Source organism: Somniosus microcephalus, chromosome 9, assembly GCF_052327205.1.
Source record: "Somniosus microcephalus isolate GS21.2 chromosome 9, FLI_Smic_1.0, whole genome shotgun sequence".
Classification (NCBI taxonomy): Eukaryota; Metazoa; Chordata; class Chondrichthyes; order Squaliformes; family Somniosidae; genus Somniosus; species Somniosus microcephalus.
In genome coordinates, this window is record NC_140995.1 from 145,671,276 (window position 1) to 145,688,808 (window position 17,533).

At 40.3% G+C, this 17,533-nt stretch overlaps 1 protein-coding gene across 2 annotated transcripts in view; it reads right to left on the reverse strand.

Moving 5' to 3' along the window:
- Nucleotides 1-17,533, reverse strand: part of LOC147112748 (histone deacetylase 2) — a 59,071-nt gene that overhangs the window by 25,715 nt on the left and 15,823 nt on the right. For both annotated transcript variants that reach the window (XM_085997353.1, XM_085997354.1), the window contains 5 exons: nt 10,853-10,965; nt 10,635-10,752; nt 9,239-9,313; nt 8,973-9,111; nt 2,535-2,676 (listed from right to left, as the gene is read on the reverse strand). In XM_085997353.1, the coding sequence (XP_085853479.1) occupies nt 2,535-2,676; nt 8,973-9,111; nt 9,239-9,313; nt 10,635-10,752; nt 10,853-10,965 (587 nt within the window). The remainder of the gene's footprint in view (nt 1-2,534; nt 2,677-8,972; nt 9,112-9,238; nt 9,314-10,634; nt 10,753-10,852; nt 10,966-17,533) is intronic.

A 17,533-nucleotide genomic window follows, 5' to 3' on the forward strand; every position in this document is an offset into this window, starting at 1 on the left:
AAGGGGTCGTCCATTTAAATCAGAGATGAGGAGGAATTTCTTCTCTCAGAGGGTCATGAATCTTTGGAATTCTCTACCCCAGTGGAAGCTGAGTCATTGAATATATTCAAGGCGAAGATAGACAGATTTTTGAAAAACAGGGATCAGATCAGGCATAATAATCTTACTGAATGGCGGAGCAGGCTCGAGGGGCCGAATTGCCTGCTCCTGCTCCTATTTCTTATGTTCTTATGAGTAATAAAGGTACTAGGCACCACAGCAGGTTAGAATAATGCTTTTCAGATCTTGAACCCAAATTCAAAACCGTTCCAAGCGTCCTCAGACAATTGAGTATCTTTAAAGGAAAAAAAATACCAGCTGCTATACAGTCTTACCATCTGGTAGAACATGTCACTACAACATAACCTGCTGGGCCATCATGAGTGTTTGCAGACTGCAACAGAATTGTCATGATCTCTAAGACACCTGGCCTGTAACCCAATTCAAGGCATCAATACCACACACAGTGAAGGGAAAAGACTCTCTCTTATGTAAATCACAGCTAAAAGTGTGGCACATTCTATAAATTAAGCCTACCGCATTTGTTTTGGCATTAAATGGAACAAAACCAAGAAGCTTGCTCATCTGTTATTTTGAGTGATGATTTATTAACTTGCCATTTCTTTAGAACCAAGTCAATAATTATAACATAGGTACAAAAATCAGATCAACCAAATCAGAGTGTACCATAAACAAAGTTTCTCAGCAGTTTGCTCGTGGTTTTACTTACTTTTGTACGTTATGTAAGATTCGCAAAATTCCCACATTCCCCAAGGTTATTAATAAAAGGGACCCTGCATGGACAATTTAAAAAGGGTACCCAAAAGATGGCGTCCGCACCTCGTGACCAAAAGCCTGTAAGATTTTAAAAGCTTGGACTCTGCAGCATAGAGCAGGCAGTTTCGGGAAATCAAAACTTAAAATGCATTTCTGTGAAAAGGACTTTGTGTTTGAAAAATCAGACAGTTAAGCAAATACTGAATATGCATTTCGTCAGATTGGAACAGAGCAACCCAGTTAGGCCTAAGCGTAAAGCCATTAGTTTGTCTGCATAAATAATCGGAAACAGCTTAAGGAAGCCACCAAGGCTGGACAGGCCGATTAAAATGCATTCATGACAATACAGCTCGGACATCAGGCGCGATAAACGGCCATCTAAAGCCAGTTAGTTTTAGATTGGTATAATCATTTAAAACAGCCCGGCAAAAGTTAAACAATGAACTGACCTGATTTTGGCGCGCAGATTAGGGCCTTCCGAAGGAGTATAATTGGAGGCCCATCAGTACCAATTGCTCTCTTACCCTTGTCCCTTGCTCTGCTCTGGCCTCTTGGGCTGCTGCCGCCCGTACTCATGCCCTGGCCTCGTGGCGGGTTCTCTTCTCGCTCCCCGCATGAGTTTTGCAACCAAGGACATCCATACCAAGCGCGGAGGAGGGGAAGGAGACCAGAGTCCAAAGTCACCCAGGACACCCGGGCCACGAAAGAGGGCAGACGAAACGAGGTAAAACGAAATGAGACGAAGAACAAGGTAGAGACCCGACAAGAGCAGAGAAGGGCAGCAAAAGACGCATTGATAAAGACCGAGCGCCTAGTTATAAGCTGGCGCTTGGGGAAGAGTTTAGACGAATAATACCGTCGTTCTAAGAATGGGTAGAAAAATCTAAGCAGTAAAGACTGCCAACGCAACGTTACCGCCGACGACCGCCCGAGGGAGAAGAGGAGAACCCATCGCGATGAGATGATGATGGTAGCTGAGGAGAGGAAAGGTGTGTCACAGCAGCAGCTCCAGCACCGCGCCCTGAGACCACGTGGCGACAGAGCATCCTAAAGGACTAAACCTCAAAACTCGCAACGGTTAAGGCAACAAGCCTTGGATTGGTGAGCATGAATTCCCGGCCCCTCATAGCTTAATCTAGTTAGGTATAGGGGGTGGGATAAGGATACGGGGATTGTTAAAGTAGTTGTTTTTCCCTCGATGTGCCGTGTGTTCCCCATTCCCTGTATAAGTATATTATTTGTTTATGCCTGTAATTGTTTACCAGTAATTTCTCATAAAACTGTGTTTTATTTCTGTTTTAATAAAATCTTGGTTTTCTTACACCAAACCACTTGTCTACTCGACTTTTCTGTATCGCCGCCTGCACCCAAGTCCGGTGTCTAGAACCCAGGGGCGTGGGAGCAATTCGAACCGCTCACAGGCAGTCAGGGGCATAACTGACTGGGCGCACGCGCCATCCGCCACCCCCTAGTTATTGTTTAGAACAAAAAAAAACTAATTTTCTACAAATTAGTGGATTTGAAAGGCAGGAAACAGGCAATTATCGCCACTTGTCTTAAGGCCCTAAGCAAACAGTGTAACCACATTGGCAAACATAACCTCTATTCAGTTGTGAATTCTAACCATGAATGAGTATACAGCCCTTTCTCAAGTTACTAACATAATTTAGTTTTAGTATTGAAGCTTGTATTTATGAATATCTGAAATGAACACTCACCCGAAGATCACCTGTGCCAGGAAAATATTCACCATATTTATGGAATGAAACGGTCATCACACGGTCTGTTGTATAAAAGGCCTCTTCCACACCATCTCCATGGTGGATGTCAATGTCAATATACAAAACTCTCTGATGATATCTGTGGAAATAGAACATATTCTCTTTAGGACTGTGCTTGCTGTAAACGTGTTCAAATGGGACACGGTCATCCCTTTAAGTCACAGCCAAACATCTGGCATTTAGGAGGGAGCCTATGAATATGGTTTTATTTTATGCATTTCAATATTGTGTTACTGTTCTTATACTTCAAAATAGCTGGCATTCTGTGAACATGTGTTTGGTGCAGAATTCCCCTGCAGTTCTTCTCCAATCATATTTTCCTGATATTACCGGTGGGGATTTTGCTACATCAAAACATGTCCCAGGATGCCAGGTCGAGAAGAGAGCATACCACAAGTGAGCTGTTAATGGAATGAGGTGGAAACAGAGTGAAAACAGTACTTCCACAACAGGATATTTAGCTAGAGTAGAAATTCAGTGGTAAGTAGCTCAGAATATCTTAAGAGGTGAAATTCAACTTTGGCGAGGGCACCAAACAGGCAGTAGCGGATCAGTCGCCTGTTATACACCCCACCTATCTTCCTTTCTATTGAAGTCAATGGGCAGTCGATCCACTACTGCCCTTTTTGTGTCGCCGCCGTAGATGAATTTCACCCCCCTTGTGTTCTTTATTTTATGTTTTCTTCCCTCTTTAACAGAACTTTAAACTTCAATTTGTCCAACTGGTAGGAAACTGGCATTTAACAGGTAGTTGATGATCATTATACACTGGTTAGGTGTTAATTAATCTATTTAAGAAAGGAAGGCTTGGATTTATATAGCACCTTTCACGACCACCGGACGTCTCAAAGCATTTTATAGCCAATGAAGTACTTTTGAAGTGGAGTCACTATTGTAATGTAAGAAATGCGGAAGCCAATTTGCGCACAGCAAGCTCCCACAAACAGCAATGTGATAATGACCAGATAATCTGTATGTTATGTTGATTGAGGGATAAACATTGGCCAGGATACCAGGGAAAACTCCCCTGCTCATCTTCGAAATAGTGCCATGGGATCTTTTACACCCACTTAAGAGCAGAGACAGGGCCTCGGTTTAATGTCTCATCCGAAAGATGGCATCTCCGACAGTACAGCACTCCCTCTGTACTGCACTGGAGTGTCAGTCTAGATTTTTGTGCTCAAGTCCCTGGAGTGGGACTTGAACCCACAACCTTCTGACTCAGAGGCAAGAGTGCTACCCACTGGGCCACAGCTGACACTTGTAGCGTTGGTCTGACTGAGCAACTGAAACTGGTTTGCAACTAAATTGTAAGAGCGGTGGGGTGGAAAGTGCAGCAGTGTAGTTTAACTAAAATTTAACTGGATAAAGAATATAAGCTAAAAACGTAACTATACCGTTTATAGCAAGAAGTGCGGATTTACGCAGCGAGTTATGATGATCTGAAATGCACTGTCTGAAAGGGTGGCGAAGATGATTCAATAATGGCCTGTATTTTCCGATCGCAGGCCTCCCGTGGGCGGAGGCCTGCGATCTGGAAAAATCTGTTCCCTTACCTGAGGACTCCCGGGACGCGCACAGTTCCGATGCTGGGCCTCACCAAACACCAAGTGCGCAGGGCCTACGTATCCCAGAGGCGCAGGTAGTTCGCAGCGTCCCTGGGATCACGTGGTCCACGGGGAGCCAATCACAGAAGGGAATCCCTTCATACATTTGACAGGAAGACCAATGAAAAAACCAGATCAATGAAAAAATAGTAAAACTGTAAATAATTTTTTTTTAAATCACATTTTTAAAATGACTTGAAATTACAATAAATTAAGTATTTTAAACAAAAATTTAATTTTTTGAAAAAAATTATTCAAGTATTTTATGGGGCTAAAATTAAACTTACCATTTTAAAAGTATTTTTAAATGATAAATCAGTGAATTAACTTTTTTCTACTCTTATCCTGGTAAAAGCAGGCCTTACACCTGCTTTTACCAGGCGTAAGAATTGTAAGGGTTTTCTGCGGACAGAGGGTCTCCAAAAAGCGGAACTATCCGCCCGGAGAGGTCCTTCTCCAGGGCAGCCGGAGGATCTGATCGGAAATGCCTGTTTTCAGCGCTTGCGCTGTGCATGCCTGAAACCGGCATTTCCAATGTCCCTACAGGTGTGTGCACAGCGCGTACCCACCCGTAGGGATCTGAATATCCGGCCCAATAACTTTCAAAAGGGAATTGGATAAATACTTGAAAAGGAAAACTTTTCTGGGATGTGGGGAAAGAGCAAGGGAGTGGGACTAATTGGATAGCTCTTTTAAAGAGCCGGCACAGGCACGTTGGGGCTATATCATTCTATGATGCTAAGAAAGATAGCCCAAGAGGCGACAGTGAGCTCAAGGTCTCAGAACTGACATCAGGCAGAGAGAGAAGTTTCTGGAGCAAGAATTTTAGAAGGTAGTCACCCTGCTGATAGATATGGTACAGGAAGGAGTGATGACTATCCATAGGTCAGGGAAAGTGAAGAAAGATAGGCTACAGCAGGAATGCCCAGAGCAAATTATTCACTGCAACAGGTTTGAAGCACTGGCTTCCTGTGTGGTGGATGAAGACACTGTGCAGGACCATCAAATGGACTATGAGGGCACCAAAAAAAAAATCAGATGGTTTGGCGGGGGGTAATTAGCAATTCAGTTAGGAATGTAGTAGTAATGGGAGACTTGATAGAGGGCTGGACACTATGTTTTGCAGTCCAGACCGAGAGTTCCTGATGGTTTGTTACCTCTCGATGCTAGCATATGGGGCATTTCAAAAAGATTATGCAAGGGGAGCCAGAGTAGCCACTCACTATTGTCCACATGGGAGTCAACCTTACAGGGAAGGAAAGACCTGCAAATGGGAGGCGGAGTGGGGGTGGTTCAGATATTAAGCAGCAGGTTTAGGAGAAGGGTGGTAATCTCGGGATCCCTCCCAACCACGAGCTACAATAGGAATGCACCATAATTAAGGGAGATCAACACGTGTCTAAAGGGGCAATGTCAGGAAGAGGGTTTCCATTTTATGGGGTATTGGCAACAGCTCTGAGGAAAACAGGAGCTATTGTACAAGGATAGGCTATGTTTGAACGAGAAGGGAGCAAAGATTGGCAAAATGCATAAATAGGAAAGTGAAGATTCATTTAAACTAGGAAGGAAAGGGAGCAGGGAAAATAAAAACAGTCAGATGAGACTCCATAGGTATGCCGCTGACCACAAAATCTGCCCCAAGATTTTTAGGAGAGACAGAACAGGTAAGATAGAAGTGGCAATATTGGTGAAGGAGGGAATACATGCTGTAGATAGGACTGATAAATGAAAAAAAGAACTTGCATTGATATAGTGCATTTCATAACCACAGAATGTCCCAAAGTGCTTTACAGCCAATGAGCTACTGTTGAATTGCAGTCACTGTTGTAATATAGAGAAATCTGTGCACAGCATAGTCCCAAAAACAGCAAGGAAATAAATGGCCAGATCATCTGTTTTAAGATGTTGGTTGAGAGATAAATGTTGCCCAGGACACCAGGAGAACTTCGCTGCTCTTCTTCAAATAGTGCCATGGGATCTTTTATGTCCACCTAAGAGGGTAGACAGAGCCTGGGTTTAACATCACATCTGAAAGACATCTTCTCAGACAGTGCAGTACTTCAATACTGAAGTGATGTACACAAAAAGGAGGTACATAAGAACATAAGAAATAGGAGCAGGAGTAGGCCATTTGGCCCTTCGAGCCTGCTCCGCCATTCAATAAGATCATGGCTGATCTTCTACCTCATCTCCACTTTCCTGCACTATCCCCATATCCCTTGATTCCCTTAATATTCAAAAATCTATCAATCTCTGTCCTGAATATGCTCAATGACTGAGCCTCCACAGCCCTCTGGGGTAGAGAATTCCAAAGATTCACCACCCCCTGAGTGAAGAAATTTCTCATCCCAGTGGACAGTCAATATGGTCAGAGATTAAAGATTTAAAAAAGGGGTTGTTACATTAATGGGGGTGCATTACGGTTCCCCAATTGTTGGAGGGAATTTTTTTTATTTTTTTTTATTCGTTCATGGGATGTGGGCATTGCTGGCAAGGCCAGCATTTATTGCCCATCCCTAATTGCCCTCGAAAAGGTGGTTGTGAGCTTCCTTCTTGAACTGCTGCAGTCTGTGTGGTGAAGGAACTCCCACAGTACTGTTAGGGAGGGAGTTCCAGGATTTTGACCCAGTGACGAAGGAATGGCGATATATTTCCAAGTCAGGATGGTGTGTGGAAGAGGAAATCTATAGACACATCAGGAAGAAGAGTAGGAACAAATTATCCACTCATCAATTGGGACAGAGGGAACAAACAGAGAAAAGGGAATGCAATTTCTAAAGTGTGTACAGGATGACTTCTTCAAGCAGTATGTTCATATGCCTATGAGGGGGGAGGCATTGCTAGATCTAGTTATGAGTAACAAAAAAGATCAGGTAGATGAGTTAAATGTGCATGAGCACCTTGGGAGTGGTGATCATAATATGATACGGTTTAAGGGCCAAATGGAAAGGGAGGAAGTTAGTACAATAACAAGGGCACCAGAACAAAATAGGGCAGATTTTAGAAAGATGAGGAGTGAGTTAGTCGAGGTAAGACAGAAAGAGAAATTGACACACAGGAATGTAGATTAACAATGGGATAGTTTTAAAAAGAGTGAAAAGCTGCAGAATACATACATACCATTAAAAAAGGAGATGACTTCAAGTTTCAGGGTGCTGTGGATAAATAAAGAGGTTCGAAACAAACTAAAATTGAAGAGGGTATATGGGATCTAGAGATATAAAAATGAGTGAATACGAAAATATAAAGAAAGAGGTTAAGAGATGGATAAGAAGAGCAAAGAGGGAATATGAAGTCAGAATCTCACAATATTAGAAAGAACAGTAAAGTATTCAACAAATGTACCAGTAAAAAGAGAATTGTTAAGTATGAGGCGGGACCCGAGAGGAGAAGATAAACAGAAATCGGCAGGGATATCTAACAAGTGCTTTGCTTCAATGTTCATAAAAGAAAAGGATATTGGGGTGGAGGTAAATCACAAACTGGTTAAAAGTGAGATGAGAAATATTAGAAAGAAAAGTATTGGGGCGTTGGGAGGAGGGGGGTGGGGATGGAAGAAAGCCATGGGCCCTAGAAGTTGTACTGAGAATGGCCAATGTAATTTCTAAATATCTAGATGATGAAGAAAAATAATTAGAAGCAGCCAACATGGATTTCTGAAAAGAAAATCATGTTTGACAAAGATAAAAGCTCTTTTAAAGAGGATATGGTGAATGGGAGAAATGCAGTGGATGTGGTGTCCATGGACTTTCAGAAAGCCTTCAGCAAGGTATTACACAGGATAATATTGGAGAAGATTAAGGGGCATGGAATTAGGGCAAGGGGAGCAAATTGAATTAAAAACTGGTTAGAAGGAAGGACATAGTAGGACTTAAGGGCAATTACTCAGAGTGGTTAGGAGTCTTCCACAGGGTACACTTCTGGGACAGATTCTGCTCACGGCGTATGTCAATGATTTGGATATAGGGCTAGAGGGAGTGGTATCCAAACTTATAGACTATACTTAAATAGGAGGCATTGTAAATAATTGCGAAGCCAAAGGAAGTTGCAAAGGGATATGGGAACAGGGTGGGCCCATGGGACAAGGACAACTGCTCGCGTGAAGTTTTCAAGCTATTATGGGGAACAGATAGGGTAGATAGAGAGAAACTATTTCCACTGGGTGGGGATTCTAGGACTAGGGGGCATAGTCCAAAAATTAGAGCCAGACCTTTCAGGAGTGAAATTAGGAAAAACTTCTACACACAAAGGGTGGTAGAAGTTTGGAACTCTCTTCCGCAAACGGCAATTGATGCTAGATCTATTGTTAATTTTAAATCTGAGATGGATAGCTTTTTGTTAACCAAAGGTATTAAGGGATATGGGCCAAAGGCGGCTACATGGAGTTCGGTCACAGATCAGCCATGATCTCATTGAATGGCGGAGCAGGCTCAAAGGGCCGAGTGGCCTACTCCTGCTTCGTATGTTCCTGTTCCCAAGTTCCAATGATAAACACGAGCACAGACTAGGTGGGCCAAATAACCGGTTTCATGTTGCACTTCTATATCATTGTATGCCTCTACCTATCAATTAAAAAAATATAAAATATTGTACAGGTACCGTCTTCAGAAAATTTAGGATTGTGTCAATTTAGACATAATCTTAAGTGATTTTACTACATAGAAAATTCTACTGATTATTTGTACAGTGGGACTGCACTGTAGTTCTACAGAATAAGCCAAACAAAGTCAGTTATTGCCCTTAAAAAGACAGTAACTGTTTTACTTACTTCAGCAATTCAAGGATGGCAAGAACAATATCATTGACATAACAAAAACCTGACGCCTCAGACTTCTTGGCATGATGAAGACCTCCAGCCCAGTTGACTGCAATGTCAGTCTGTTGCCTATTGAGTTTTACTGCTGCAGCTATGTAGAAGATGAAAATTAAAATTCCTTTGACTTACTCAGTAGAAATTTTACTTGCAATAAAATTTGTAATAAATCACAACTGTCAATGCAAAAATGCGTGCCTATTAATCTTGCAAAAACTCACCCACTGAACCTCCTGTTGATAATTGACAAAATTCAAACATTCCATCAAATACAGGACAATCCTCTCCAACATTAACTGTAGAAATAAAAACAATTAAAAAAAATATTGCATGCAATCCCAGCAAACATTAAGGATTAATCCATTAGATTTGTTTTGTATAATGTTTTAAATAGACAGTATCTGTCACTGGGTTTATTCAGAATAATAGTATCAATATGAATACAGTAGAAACTGCTTTTAAACCATTAAGCCTTGATGATACATGGGTACTCTCAATTCATCAACACATATTGCTCCCACTACTAACACAAGTGTCAGAACAGTAATGATTCAATTGATAGACCTGTTGCTTCCAAGTCAGAAGGTTAAAGGTTTAAGCCCTGCTTTAGGACTTAAGCACATAATCTAGGCTAATCGAGGTATGTCATTGCAGTACTGGAGCGCCACCCTTCGGATGAGATGTTAAATCAAGGCCCATTCGGACTTGCAGTTGTTGAATTAATTCACTGTGAAGCATCTTTCCAGGCAATTATGAGGAAAGTTAGAGCTTCTTTACACTACTTAACCTCATTGGTGCACAACTGCAATGGGGTGATATTTCTATTTCCCACACCATGCAACCCTATGGAATCTGATGAAAATTTCAATTTATGGGTTTCTTCTTACCAACCAGAAACAGAATTGAAGTTATACAATCATTTCCGATAGGCAGCTGTCAGAGAGAGAGGAGCTTTAATCACATTGTGAGTTATATTTGAACACAGAATTGACAGGACGAAGTTCGAACTTTGGAATCCCTTGTACCAAATGCTGGATGACGTATGCAATTTCCTAAAGAAAGACTTGGATTTATATAGCACCTTTCGTGACCTCGAAGTCCCAAAGTGCTTTACAGCCAGTGAAGTACTTCTGAAGTGTAGTCACTGTTGTCATGTAGGAAATGCAGCAACCAATTTGTGCACAGCAAGCTCCCACAAACAGCAATGTGATATGACCAGATAATCTGTTTTAGTGATGTTGATTGAGGGATAAATATTGGCCGGGACACCGAGGATAACTTCTTCTTCTTCGAAATAGTATCATGGGATCTTTTACGTCCACCTGAGAGATCAGACGGTGCCTCATTTAACGTCTCATCCGAAAGATGGCACCTCCAACAGTGCAGCACTCCCTCAGTACTGCATTGAAGTGTCAGCCTAGATTTTTGTGCTCCAGTCTCTGGAGTGGGACTTGAATCTACAACCTGTTGACTCAGAGACAAGGGTGCTACCAACTGAGCCATGGCTGACATAGAGGTAATCAGTCCGGGATTATCTATCTGTGGAGGGTTCATAAATCCTGCAGTTTTGGTCCTATATGATTGCATTGTACAATGCAACTTAAATTGCATTCTTACATCTCTGCATCTGTTTGCTGTACTCTGACATGTTATCTGGTCGTATTGACCGCAGAAATTTGATGTAGTCATCACTGTGGTATTTTGTCATCTCCTCAGTTGTGGCCTTGTGTGGTCGCTAATGGAAAAATAAAAAGAATAAGCTAGTTACATTACTGCCAGTTCTCCTTCTCCACTCCCCAGATAATCAGGTTTAGAAAATACAAGTACCAACTTACATAGATTTCCATCTTTCTGTACAAGCCATAATTCAGCAACAGATTATGGGTCATACGGATTCGGTGTGGTTTCATAGGGTGTCCCTGGCCATAATAGTAGTTCCCTATGTCACCTATTAAAAAAGTGAAAAGGAACTGCTCATTAACCAAGAAAGAAAATTGCAGTTATGCAGGCATTCTTAAGACTCAGCCTACATACTTTAGGTAAACAAGATATCTGGTACTATTCATCAATTGAGTCCCAACAACTAAGTATGCAAAAATCAGTACCAAAGTACACTGTTCAGAAATTACTAAAAATTGTATTTGTCAAAGACCAAATATGTCAATAGCAAATCACACATGTGGCACTGCAGAGAATTTGAATACTAAGTGGAAAAAAGGAACTCATGGGCACATTTGACAATACCAAAAGGTACAAACAAACTATTATACTGCTAGCTATATTAGATGAATAAAGAAAATAGACAAAAGACTAGCTAAGTTTAACAATTACATAATGAGGTTTCCAGTCCATTTTATGAGCTACGAGCTTCAATACTAAGCCGGAGGAGGTCACAATGAATGACCAAAAAGTTGAACTTTCATTTCAAACAAAATCTACTCATCAGCGTTGTTATAAATCAAGTTTGGGAGAGGACAACACTGATTCCACATTTTAATTGAAAAGACTGTTTTAACAGCCAATAAAAAATTTAAGTTGAAGTTTGTCAACAAAATCACACATTAGATTTTGCTTAGAGTAGCATCCTTTATGCTGATTAAACAAAATCTGCTGAGGGGGAAAAAGGGAAGCTTGCATTGCTCGGTCATTGCTTTATACATACAAGTATGTAAAGAGAAGAGGTCCTTCTACCTGTCCAACCCACTCCTAACAAGCCAAATAGTCCACATCATTGCACATTCCTTCCAACTCATCCGATCTACTGAGGTGAATAACCACAAGTAAAATTTCTGAGAAAACTTTTCCTGAACCCCAAAGATGAATTTGAATAAAACGTTAAGGACAAGAATCCAAAGCCCCCTTTGAACTACTGAATTCCCTGCTATGGCAACAGTATGATTGAAAGCAACCTTGTAGTATAAACTACTGAATGCTCTTGCTGTTAGAAGCAGTGATACCCTTAAAGAGTATGGGTTTTCTAACTGAAAGGATTGCACCGTCAACAGCAAAGCTGAAGAAGTCCTGCCAACAGCACTTAAACCAGGTCCACCATTGTGGTTCTGGCTACAGACAAGCTGATCTTTCTATCTGCCTGTACAGGTCAGGATTGCGCTTTCAGTATTTCTGGCCTGTGTAGAACCTTTACTCGATATCAAGGAAGATTCCCATCAGATTTATAGAAGCACAAATGTAACTGTACCAACCGTGAATGCGTGAGATTAGCACATTGGCAGTGTTAAAGGTCATATTTGCAGCTTCAAAGCAATTGTGCATATAGGAGATTGAGCAGTTTCCTCACTGCCAAATCATCTTGCAGTGTAAATAGAGTAATTCCACACCAATGGAAAGCAGCACAATTACTTGGAAGCAGTTCATTAACAAAAGAGGCAAAGAAGACAATTGTTGTTATTCATCCTTGACTAATTATTCATCACTTCATATTACTTAATATTAATCTGCACTACATTTTCTACGAACCACACAGTGCATAAATAATATATGGAGGATGATAATTCTTAGCTTACAAATAGAAAGTACTAATAATTTATCAACTTTGTCCTTTGCAAGTCAGTTAGCTCATTCCTATTAAGAAGAAAGCATGGAATGAGAAAAGGACACACAACTCATTAAGGCCCTTCCAAGCACAACATATTGGGAAAATTTATGAGACCACCATCCCATGTGCAGTCTTACGGGCAGAAAATTTCAGTGGTAGTACCTGCAATTTACCATCCATTGATTGCAGCGGGCTGTAGGAAAGGTCCCATTGGTGCACAAGATCTCAGAAAATTTCACCCAGAATCTGGCTATCATGGATTCTATCCAACTCTGACAAGGTTCTGTAAAGTTGCACCCTATCCCCTCAAATAATGACAAATTAAACTTCATGGTATCGATCCAACATTGCCTTATTTATTCTCTGCAGCTCACGTGTATTTATATTCCAAATAGCATTCAATCATCTCTTTCCATACACATCTTTTCCATTTTTAATCATATCCACCCATTTTAATTGTGTTAATCAACACAGCAGTAATTGACTTTGCTGGAAGCCTATTCCATACTATATGGGAGAAAAAATATTTCTAATCTCAAGCTTCGCTTGAAACTCATTTACTTTATACTTGTATCGCCTAGTTATTCAACCATAATTTAAATTAAATAATCTGCTTGGATCTACATTTTATCATAGCTTTTTAAAAACCTGGTTCTTGTCCCCACTGTCTTTTTTCTCCACTGAAGGCAAGCTCAGCTCTTTGGGTTTCAATTTATAAAGAACAATCTTCTCTAGCTCATCAACAACCTTCTAAAGGCAGGGTAACTAAAGAATTACACAACCAGACTATAAATATAATACATATACAATTAGAATAATTTATTTTGGCTTCTAATCACTCCAGTGTTTGATTAGCCTAGTTGGTACATTCATTATTGATCAGAAAGCTTCAGTGAATGATTAACAATCATATCTAATTCTTTTCCACCATTGCTAACAGACATCCTTTCATATGATTCAATATGTTTTACATTTATCCACATTAAAATCCATCTATTGCACCCTATTCAAAGTGTTTAATTTGTCCAGATCAATTTGAATGATGCTAATCTCCCTTACATTTATCACCTGGTCATATAGCTCGATGCTAGTAGCTCATTTACCCAAGAGCTTGTTTTTAGTCATCTATTTAGCTAATGTAACTTGCCATCTCTTCCTCTTCTCTCCCCCCCCCCCCCATTACCTTTATATTCCCACTCCACTAATCTCTGCAGCATTCACACTAATCCAGGAAAAGATATTGCAGCTGTAAGGATGAACATTTTCACTGAACAGGATTACTTGCCTACAACCAGTAACTGGTAATTAGTTACTTGATGTTATAGTTGCTAGTCTGGCAAAAATGCTGAGCAGCAGTAACCATTAGGGTCAAAGCCACGTGTGAAACAAGTCACAAAAAGTGGTCTTGAATTTCAAAATGCCTCATTTATTTATTCTACATTAACTTTGTTCTTGTTGAATATTTCATAGCGTATACATATTATCTTATGTATTTGCATGCATGTATGAAGCCAAAACTTTTTATATGTATATTTAAAACATAAATAACACAAGGAACAACAATGTGTCACTGTATTAACCACACCTGTACTTTGAACTATAGCTAGCTTTAATCTGAAAACAAGTAGTTCAAGCTAGCAAAACTTGTCAAATTGAGGAATATTTTTGTTTCATCTATATGCAAATCATACTAAAGTGGTGATATCAATGCTGGGAAATGGAATATTTTAATACTCTTGGCACCCAATATGCATTAAGTACTCTCAGATGAGATATAGCATAGACAGAAGAGTGAAAACATTTCCACCCTGCACCAATTAAAAAAAGGCATCCAATTAAATCACTAATCTTTAAAACTTGTGCCACTAAAGTACATACTACTGTACCAGAATCTGACAACAACACTGTCATTCATGCCTTCATCTTGCTTGAGTATTCCAGAATGTCACTGGACTGGAAAAATCTATTCCAGGAGCAGTCCACATTGTTCATAATTCAAAGTCAGCGCATAGCGGAAACTAGAAACACTCTGGTTTACAAATGACAGCATAAATTAGCTAAACACTGAAAGGCTGATGCAATAGACAGCATAAATTAGCTAAACACTAAAAGGCTGATGCAATAGGCAGCATAAATTAGCTAAACACTGAAAGGCTGATGCAATACAGCATAAATTAGCTAAACACTGAAAGGCTGATGCAATAGACTTTGAAAAACTTCATACACAAATCCACACTGCATAAAACGCTCTAGGAACTCTCTGTGCCGGCTTCCCAACCTCCACTCTGAAACACCAAGTTATCCAAAACTCTGCTGCCTGTATCCTATTCTGCACTAAATGTTACTTGTCCAAAATCCCCATTGACCAATACTGGCTTCCTGTCCCCGAATGTATGGCTATTCATCTACAAACCCCATCATGGCCTTGCCTCACCCTACCACTGCAACCACTTTCAACCTTATATTTCTTCCAGTGCCCTCAAGTTCTTTGATACTGGCTTTCTGTGCATCAACCCCTCTTCACTATTTTACCATTGGGAGGCAGAGCCTTCAGCTCCACTCTCTGGAACTCGCTCACTAAACCCTTCTGCCTCCACCTTTCTCTCTACCTACAAAATCCTTCACAAAACTCCTCTTTAACCAGGCTTTCTGTCACCTCTCCAAACAGTCCTACTACGACTCAGTGTCCACTCCTTTCTTCCTCTGAAGCCGTTCTCTGCATTAAATGCACTATATAAATGCACACTGTTGTTGCTGCCAATGTTTCTGTAGTAATTCAACACTCAGTTCTACAAGGATAGAACTTGGCATTATATCTTAGCCTACATTAAAGGGCTCCTGGTGGGAATACAAAATGCTCGTTTCTTCAAGATTCTTCTCAATATGATAAGAGGATAAAATCTTGCAAATATTTAGCCAGTGGACAAAAAAAAATCAGTTATCAAGCAGCATACTTTGTATTCTCACCATACTCCACCAGAAATTAAATATTTAAAAGTATTTCCTCAGAATTGCAATCTCACACTTTGAGACACAGGACAATGCAGAGAACAAAGGCGAAGTAGTGTTAGCTTGCAAACAGTACCCAACAATAGGTTATTAAATTTCAGAAAGACGACTGCATGGGACTATTTATTCAAATATCAACCAACATTTCTTTGTGACTCTGAAGCTCATAACATTTTGAGATCCACACTCACTGGTTTATTCAAGAAAACAGCAGTCACAAGAATAAATCAGTCAAGCAGCATTCATTTCTACATACTGCTAGGACTGGCAAGACTTCCATAAGCCTTTACTATTGTTTATATTTATGGATGGATGAGAGGAAATGTGGACACTTGGAATTTCAAACCTTATTATACACAAACAGACACCCATGGCAAAGTGTATATTAATGATGGGGAATATTTTAAGCAACTGATTTGTCTTACTCAATTTTCACTTATGCTAAAACTATCAAATGTTGCACCTGTTAAAATCATTTAATATACAGTGCAGAACTGTAACTCATTGTAAAAAGCAGAGGATGACCAGTATAATATAAAAAATCATATTGCTGGCATAGAATCAAATAATATTTCCAATAATAGAGTACCTTTATTGTCAAGCCTAAATAATTTTACGTTAACTAACAGAGATAACTGGAGTTGCAAATTAGACCTCCATAACTGCAATTTGTAAATAAAAAAGATTCATAAAACACATTGGCCCTGAAGTTGCGGTCGGCGGCATAGCTAAGGAGTATGCCGCCGACCTCCGAAAGAAATCCGCACTTACCTGGTGCGAGGTCTCCTTCAAAAACTTGCATTGTTTCACTGCGGAGTTGAGCGCAGTGTAGTGGCTCACTGTGTGTAGTGGCTCACTGTGTGCATAAGTGTACCTGGGATCATGTGGAGCAGTGCTCCAATCAGGGAACAGAAATCTCCGATGTCCATTCATGATTTTTTAGTCTCACTCACCCATGTAAATTAATAAATAAATCAGTCTCTCACTCACCCCGATAAATTAATAAATAAAACAGTCTCTCATTCTTGGTAGAGTTGTGTTGGTATCAGGAGATAGTTAGGTGGATATAAATATTTATTTTGAAGACATTTTTTATCATGACGGATGTATATTTCAAGCTGCTGCACATCCCCCCCTCCCCTTACACTGTGCAAACAGGCGCTTGTTTGCACCAGCCGTAAAATTTTACTGCGTAATTGTTGGGCAGTTGGTGGGCAATTAGCACAACTCTGCGCCAGCAATAAGGGTTTCACAGTCAGAGTGGACGATCCGTCAAGGCGGAACTTGACAGATCGCAAGTTCAGGATTTAGGGCAAGCACGTGCGGAAATCCCGAACTTGGTGTCTATTTCAAAGGCAGTATGATGGCGTACTCAGAGTATGCCATCATACCAACTGCAAATTGTGCCCCAATATGTAAATATTTATTATTTTTTGCATTCAGACAAGGGATCGGGGGGGGGGGGGGGGGGTTGTCCACTCTACTGTGTTAGAACAGGGAGTCACAAGTAACTTCAAATGGATGTTGACAAACTACAGGGACTTGGAATTCAGAGGTAAATGGGCATATGTAGACAGTGCTACTTACTTTCCTCAAAATAATGATAGAATTAAACAGAGTACTCTGCTCCTTAGTTCAAGTCAATTCATTCAAATTATAATTCAATTTTTAGCACTAACTTCCTGCTTTCCAATGATCTGATTCAATTATTTTTTGCAAAATTGTAAGTGAAACAAAAGAGGTCATTTTAACCCCCAAAACGGGCAAGTTTGGGTCGGACCTGTAACTGAATCTTCAGATTTAGAATGCATTTAAAAAAGACTGGTAAAGGTTCATTCTTGTATCATCGTCTGGCCTCTTCAAATTAAACTCATTACACACACACGCTTCTGCTAACCACTTAAAAGCAAATACAAGTGAAAGGAAAAACTGAAAATGCTGGCAATACTCA